The sequence below is a fragment of the Varroa destructor genome, unplaced genomic scaffold, assembly GCF_002443255.2.
Source record: "Varroa destructor unplaced genomic scaffold, Vdes_3.0 BEIS01000003.1, whole genome shotgun sequence".
NCBI classification, from domain to species: Eukaryota; Metazoa; Arthropoda; class Arachnida; order Mesostigmata; family Varroidae; genus Varroa; species Varroa destructor.
In genome coordinates, this window is record NW_019211456.1 from 22,107,565 (window position 1) to 22,114,848 (window position 7,284).

The following is a 7,284-nucleotide window of genomic DNA, read 5'->3' on the forward strand; positions in this document are numbered from 1 at the left end:
GGCGTTTTCGCAATGGCTTTCGCTGACTGCAATGGCTATCAAGCTTTAGTTAACATAATGGAGAATTTTTCAAGCACCAATTTTACCGGCTTTATATATACGAGTACGAATAAGCTCGTGCTGCGTATGTTCCCGAACAGACCGCTATCATTTCAGCACCGCGCCTTGTACTGGTGGCCATCGACAAAGTAGCTACAGCAAGGGGCATTATAAACGGTACCTACCTTTTCTTCCTAAATATGCGGGGGCATCCTTTGAAATCAGCAAGCCTGTCGAAACTTCTTTTGTTTGGCGTATGTTGTTTCATGAGATAACACGCGAGTACTGGAATTTTGCGGTGTTGCTGAGGCACACCCCGCCGATAACCGACAAAAGAACGGCAGTCGCAAGAGGAAATGTCGTTGCAAACATCCTTCTCCACAGGCTCCATCGAGCTGCGAAGTAATAGTGCCCACCGGTCCTTGAACTCGTTTTTTCCGTTCAAGGCCCGTCTCGCAACGCCCCTAGCGCTTGCTTTTCTGTCTGTTCAGTCATTCTCTGTTTATGTATGCGTTTGCTCGTGGAAACCGTACGCATGGTTTGCGGACGTGATCTGAGACGAAGGCGAAGATTCTCAGCGGCAAATCTCTGTTGTTCTCAAGTGCCCCCCGGTCGCTGTTCCTGTTCGCTGCTATTCCTTGTCTCCCGTTGATGCTTGAAATCGTTGCTAGTATTATTGTTGTTGCTGTTGTTGTAATAGTTGTCCTAAAAATATTCGTCGCTGCTGTCCGGTAGCCTTCATTTAAATGTCTCCATGGCAAGCTTCGCGTGCCAGCAATAAACGAGTTTAGGGTATAACTATTTTCATACTATTTCTCGCTGCACCGTCTGGTGCCGAGTCCATTTGCTTGTCGCCGTTTGCTTTCAGAAACAATGGTTCGTTTGTGCACAGCAGAGTCTGTACGTGGGTGTGTGCGTGTATCTGTTTCATTTCTATTGGTGGCAGTGACGCGACGCGCGCAGTGATTTTTGCAGCGTAAGACTATTTGTTATTTCGGTGGTGGCCCGGGGCGCTGCTGCGACTAGTCGTTTGTGTGGGTCGAACAAGGTATTGTTGGTTATAACGCTGGCAGTAGTAAGAAAAGAAATGAAAATGAAAGCTGTTTTCGAACGCGCCTCGAGTATCTGCGTTAGACGGACGAACGGACCGACTGTTTGACGGCTGGCTCGCTTTTTCAAGACTTTAGAAGACGCTTTTTCTTTTGTAAACGCAACTATAGGTATGGCACCAGATTTCCATTCGCAGCGTCCTTCTCCTCTTATCTGACTTCCTTCCTTGCTGGCCCACGCCACCATTCGAATTTCCTCGTTGTCTCTTCTCTCCTCTTTTTTTTTTCGTTTGATTTCTCTGTTGCATCTCTGAGCAACCAGCTATATTCTGCTAGCTGTATTGCTACTTCTGCTGCTGTTTGATAGCAGACGCGCTATGTCGAGGTCAGACCGGACGGCAGCTTGTGATCATACTCTAGGACGATCACGCCAGGGCGAATACAGATTGTTGTTGTTGTTAGCCATCCTTACGAGGAAGATTGTTTAAGAGAAAGAAAGCAGAAAAGGCTCATAGGCAAGCTAAGTAAAGCCCAATAACCGTGCTAACGATGCGTCGACTTCGTGGAGTTCGGACGGCAATCGGTAGGCCCGCTAGTGCTCCCCTTTGCCGTTGTCGGTATATGCACATATAGATTATCGTTGATTGCTAGCAAGTTTTTGTATAAACTCCTAAACGAAATAAACAAGATAACGTTAAATGTTGCTTGTTTATTCGGCGGGTAGGCCAAGAGCGAGAGGTATACGCTAGCGAATAATGGAAGGATGAACAGCACTGGCAATGGATATTGCTGCTGTTGGTCCTTTTTCGTTCGATTATTTTTATATAGACGTCACATCGATATTCACCACCGTGTGGTGCTTGTTTCTTTTTACCCACCCCCCAACGACCGCCAGTAAACGGGAAAAAATCGACAACGGAGATGTGTATATTTCATGTATCAGAAGGTGGCAGTATTCGAATATTGTCTTTTTCAGGCTAGGTGGGTCTAGCTGGAGTAATTTTATTCACGAGCCACTACAGACTATAGGCATACGTCTACGTGTTCCCTTCACCTACGAGTAACAGACATATCGAAATCCGTTATGAAACCCAGTAATCTCATTTTCTTCGCTATTCTACCCCAAGCTCACACTTCGAGCAAGCACGTTCTGTAAATTATCCGTGTTTAGTCGATATTATTGGCCACCCTTTGGCTATTTATTTGTAATACTATTTTTTCTTCATTCAGTGATCAAATGAGTGGCGACTGAGATTTTCTAGTCACCTTTTCCGACTCCCTCGTATCTTTTATCTTCTTCGTAAAAGGAGGCTACCGTTCTAGCTCGGTCGCAATTCGCCTACTGTCATCTGAACGTGAACGTGTTTTCCACAGCTGGTCCTGCGGCCACTGCGGGGTTCGAACTTTTTTTTCTCGTGTACCACGTTTACGTGCAACCCAGCGCCGATCATGTTCGCTGTCGCTGATGTTCAGTGTTGTTGTAGCTGACGCTGTTGATGACGATGCCGTCTCGGAGCAATCCGAAACTCATAATCAAATTGCCTTGGGCTGTGGCGACGGCGGCGTCGCTAGCAACCTTAGAAGATCGAGCGAGTCGAGAAGGAGAGGAAGAGCCACACTGTGCTTGTTAGCCTATGTTCGATGCCTACGTGTGTGCCTATGGGTTTTTTTGTGCTAGGTTCTACCAGGAGCGATATCAACATCATCGCCACTAGCAGCCGTCGTAGTGGCGGCTCTGGTGCGCTGCATCGCTCGTCGTCAGAGTTTCGCTTGCTGAGCTCGTCTGGTCTTGCCTGGTCCAGTGAACTCAACTCTGGACGCATCCATTCGTGCAGACCAGTTAAACAGCGACCGATCTTTTCGCCTGCATTCGATTGTGGGCTATCGTTAGAACGGGCAGGACAGAGCCTGGTGCCGACACAGCGGTCTGTATCTTAGTGTTACTTAGTTTCTGCTACTTTTCTTAGTTGTCAAAGCACAACGAAAATTACGGCGTGTTGGAAAACGACGCATTATCACCCTTTGCTAATTGAATTGAGTAAGGCCAGTCGCTTATTTCAACCATCTTCCCTCGATTAGTAGTCGATCAATATACGTGTTTCAATATACTCATCCGAATTGGAATTACGTGACAGCGAAGTAACCGTGTCAAGGGATGGGGTGAACAACCGTTAAGCGCGATTAACCGGTGATTGAAGACGGACTGACCACGCGAGTCATCATCCAAAGAATTGCCTGTGGCAAGTATATTAGATCTATTGTATCTAACCTTGATATAGTACTTCAAGATCAACGTGACTATTGTTAATGACGAAACCCACAAACGATCGTTGAGAAGATTTGATTCTTGGCAAATATTTTGATTTAATATAAACATTCGTGTCCATAGAAAAACACGTCTGCTATGTCTGAGTAGCGTATTATCAAAATACGCTGTTCTGCTATTGCCTGTCACTTGGTCAGTGGTTCCGTTAAATAGAAACTCAAGTGTGAATTTAAACAATATGTAACAACGAGAATGTTATGAGACAGTTCCTTACATTTGCTGGAACATTACTCACAGAGTTACTAATCATATGCTAATCGTTAACTGATTGACGAAATATATAGGTTACTTTTCCTTGTAGGTGATCCTACGTGATCCTAGGTGAATTCTAAGTAAAGCAAATTATTTTAGGTCATTTTTGCTGTAAGCAGAGGATGACTAAATGCAAAGCTTTCTTTATATAAATTGCACCCACTTTGACTGTCGCCGTTTCGTCCGAACAAGCAACCTACTATAAGCTCGCTTTTGCAATCACGATATGGGTCATATGGTTGACGTACCCATCCGTAAGCTACGACGCTAGCTACACACGTACATATAATTTTATGTTCGCAGGAACAAACCGAGAAAACTAAAGCCACTTGTTCCCAACAAGAAGACGAAAAAAAACTGTGAGTTCTAATATCGCACACAATATACCTTAAATACCACCCCGCTCTGCGCCTGTTTGCCTAGGGTGTGCTACTGATAGCGTTGGTAATTTAACAGCCTCCCCGTACTCACAACAACATCAGTCAGCCATAACAGAACGTTTGAAAAACCTACAGGCAGATACACGGCTACGGTCAGCTTATTTACGTTACTGCATAAATTGTTCGTTTCGTGAACAAGCCCTTACTTATTGGCATGATGGCATTTTACATCAGCGCGACATTAAATCTTTAAACGACCATGTCGTAAGGCAACGGCCGTGGCAGTGCTAACCATTGACAATTTGTTTTCTGAGTTTCGGGGAGAAAGAACGACGTCCTGCACCATGAATAGATCCTACTGCTCTGCCAGTCAATTCCGTTCGGTATATTGTAGCCAATAAGCGTCTACCCAGTAGTTCGTAGACCTCGGACAATATGTTTGATATCGTCAGTGAGATGGTATTCGAATGTTGTGTTTTATAAGAGTAAGTGTGGACGATTTTTCAGAGATTGACAAAGAAACCAACGCTCTCCATTTTGATCGAATGTCATACCGTTACATCTATAACAAGAGCACTGCCTAGTTGGACGGTTGATGGAAGGACTCGTGGGCGACGGGTCATTTGATGACTATTTCTTTCAATTGTTCCGAAGGGAACGGCCAGATATTTTGTCGAGCGTGAATACGCTCAACGATAATTAATCAACTATAACAGTAACAGGCAACGGCAGTGACAACAGATCTACGAACTGTGTTAATGAAGAATACTAATACTACGGAACGTAGTAAAAATGGAAGACTGTAGAAAAGCGTACAATAGTGCACTGCATGCACTGGACGACTTACAAGTAGCCGTAAGGTTTGAGCCGCCGAACAACCGGTGAGTATACAGTAACTTCTCATAAATGGAAACCGTTCGGTAAACTCTTTGTTAGTCGAATAATCTTTTATGCGTCGTCGAACGTTTTATATTTTTATATGATGCGTATCTATATGTTACTTGTTCATTATATAGCCATTGGCTCGATGGAGCTTTCGCCTCATCGAGTGCGTGTGGCAACGTCGCCACTGCAATGGTCTAGATTCGAGTGACCGTATCACTGACAATGATTGAATGTCATTTAGTGCTGATCAGTGGGTGGACCAAAGCGATTTTCACTACATACGTCCACACTATTGTATAGTAATTGGCTAAAAACCGTTTTCACCGAAGTCATTATTGCTTGTATACGGCCAACACCGGACTTGGACTTAATCATTGATCAACTGGCGCATCAGTTAGTCAGTGAGGAAACTTTCAGAGCGATCAATCAGTCATCGATGCATGCGATCGTATTTAAGAAGCAACTGAACATCGCTTAGGGCTATATTCCAGTATTTGCACACAAAAAATCCCCGTTTTGCAGTAGCTTCTGTGATGACTAATGCATCATCCCTAAATATGTCCGTCTAGCAGCTAGTTTGTTGGGCGAAAGCATAATCCTGCCAAATACGGGTCATGCTTTAAATTTCACCAAAATGAATCGAAGCTATTCAGCCACTGAGGCTAAATATCGAGCAGCTTTCTCACTGTGTATCGCAGCGCAAAGTACTACCTTGCAGGACGTGAGTGCCTGCAAAAGGTTATCGTTTTCACACAGACGATTATTGACAGAGCCTCTGATGTCGACTTCTATCTATCTCTTGATTGTACTAATTCAATGCTATAGTTACTATGGACTGTGTTGTCATAGCGAATGAAACTAGTCTACCATCTGTGATTACTATTTCGCGCTATTTCGTAACCTTATCTGGTTGTTGTTAAGCAATAAACCAATGAGCCCACGAGAACAGCAGTAGCATTGTCAATATCAATTAAACAGAGAAGAACTCAGCTTAGTAACAAGGACAATTTAACAGATCAGCAAAAAGAGCTTTTTTCATTTTCTGTTACCTCGTCGTCTAGCCTCTCTCAAGGGGGTAGTTGTTTTAGCGGAAGGCCGATGTTAAGAAAGAGGAGAAATAACATTTAGATCAGATATAAATAGTACTCTTTGTTTGATAATACTCACATATTTTCTGCTGTAAGACATCTTGACGCTGATAGAAGAGCATCCTTTCTTCGTATTTTGTTTGAAAGAAACAAGTTTGTTATTGGGGCCTGCCTGTGGTGCTTTTGGCAAAAAGTGCTATTTGTACAGACACGACGTGTTATCGTGTCGATATTCCACTAGATAAGGACAAATGGACGATTCTTTGAAGAGGGCTTTTCGCGATAAAGCCATCGTAAAGCGCCAGGGCAGCTCTGGGAGAATTAGGGAAATCACAGAGCTTTTGATTGGCTCATTGGCTTTGGAGAATCGAGGTGATTATACGACCGGCCAATGCATTGAGGGAAAGACGAAGCGTCCATTGTGAACTTGGCCATTTGCATAACTAATGCAAATATTATGGAGGACTGCAATGACAGTTTAAGCCAGCTGCAACTTTTGAACTTTAAAACCATGGCCAGTGGCTTCCGTGGTTGACACAAACCTTAAAAAAGCATGCCAATATTGTGAGGAACATTGGTCTTTTTCAGTTCCAACGAGCATTATTGCACTGTCGTAAATCTGTAAATGATCCTAAAGGTCATTGACTCCATTACCCACTGGTCAAGAGTGATCCCATTTAGGTAATTTGCATTTAATAGGATTTGACTTTTCTGTTTCACTAGAATATTCACGGCCACAAGTCACGAACGGTCCTTTATGTCCTTACGCACGTCTAAATACAAATTTGTTACTCGACTTGTACCAGATTCGTCCAAGACAAAACATTTATATATAGCTGTATTAATTTCAACGCTTGCAGTTATATGGCGTCTCAGAGCAATATAAATCGATTTAGTCCACAAGACGCCTGGCCTTTGTTTGAATGTTTACATCCAGCTAAGGCAGAGTATTTTGCTCTATAAATATATTATGGATAGTATGAGGAGTCAGTGAATCAGATGGTCGTTGGACCAGCCCAGTTAGCGAGATGAGCTTGTAATGATGATCGTTATCGATCGAGCAACAAATGTAGTCGTTGCCACGAGCTAGACGTCCATGTTTATTCTTAGGAGGCATTGTTAGGCTGAGCCCTGCCTCTCTACGTATTTTTATTATTCTTAGAACTATGCCGCATTGTCTTTTCCGGTAAACTACTGGAGCCCTTCGTTCTTTACCGCCTGTTTTCTCCCTAGCTTAGTTCACATGTTTTATATATATACATATA

At 43.5% G+C, this 7,284-nt stretch overlaps 1 protein-coding gene and 1 long non-coding RNA gene across 25 annotated transcripts in view; one reads left to right on the forward strand and one right to left on the reverse strand.

Annotated features, from left to right (window-relative positions):
• LOC111247398 (uncharacterized) overlaps positions 1–7,014 on the reverse strand; it is a 43,799-nt gene extending 36,785 nt beyond the window's left edge. For 3 of the 14 annotated variants that reach the window (XR_015324899.1, XR_015324895.1, XR_015324898.1), the window contains exon 1: positions 6,099–7,008. This is a non-coding gene — a long non-coding RNA (uncharacterized LOC111247398). Of the gene's footprint in view, positions 1–224; positions 1,759–2,354; positions 2,953–6,098 lie in introns of all 14 variants that reach the window. The other 11 variants (XR_015324896.1, XR_002672104.2, XR_015324901.1 and 8 more) reach the window with 6 other exon arrangements.
• The window catches only part of LOC111247395 (transmembrane ascorbate-dependent reductase CYB561-like), a 104,038-nt gene that overhangs the window by 83,591 nt on the left and 13,163 nt on the right, over positions 1–7,284 (forward strand). The window contains exon 1 of one of the 11 annotated variants that reach the window (XM_022798242.2): positions 3,189–3,328. The exons of 8 other annotated variants lie outside the window; for them this stretch is intronic. Coding sequence is in view for 1 of the 3 variants with exons in the window: in XM_022798238.2 (XP_022653973.1) it covers positions 4,839–4,927 (89 nt within the window). In the remaining 2 variants the exon portion in view is untranslated. Of the gene's footprint in view, positions 1–3,188; positions 3,329–4,349; positions 4,928–7,284 lie in introns of those variants that run through there. 2 more of the 11 variants (XM_022798238.2, XM_086985186.1) reach the window with 2 other exon arrangements.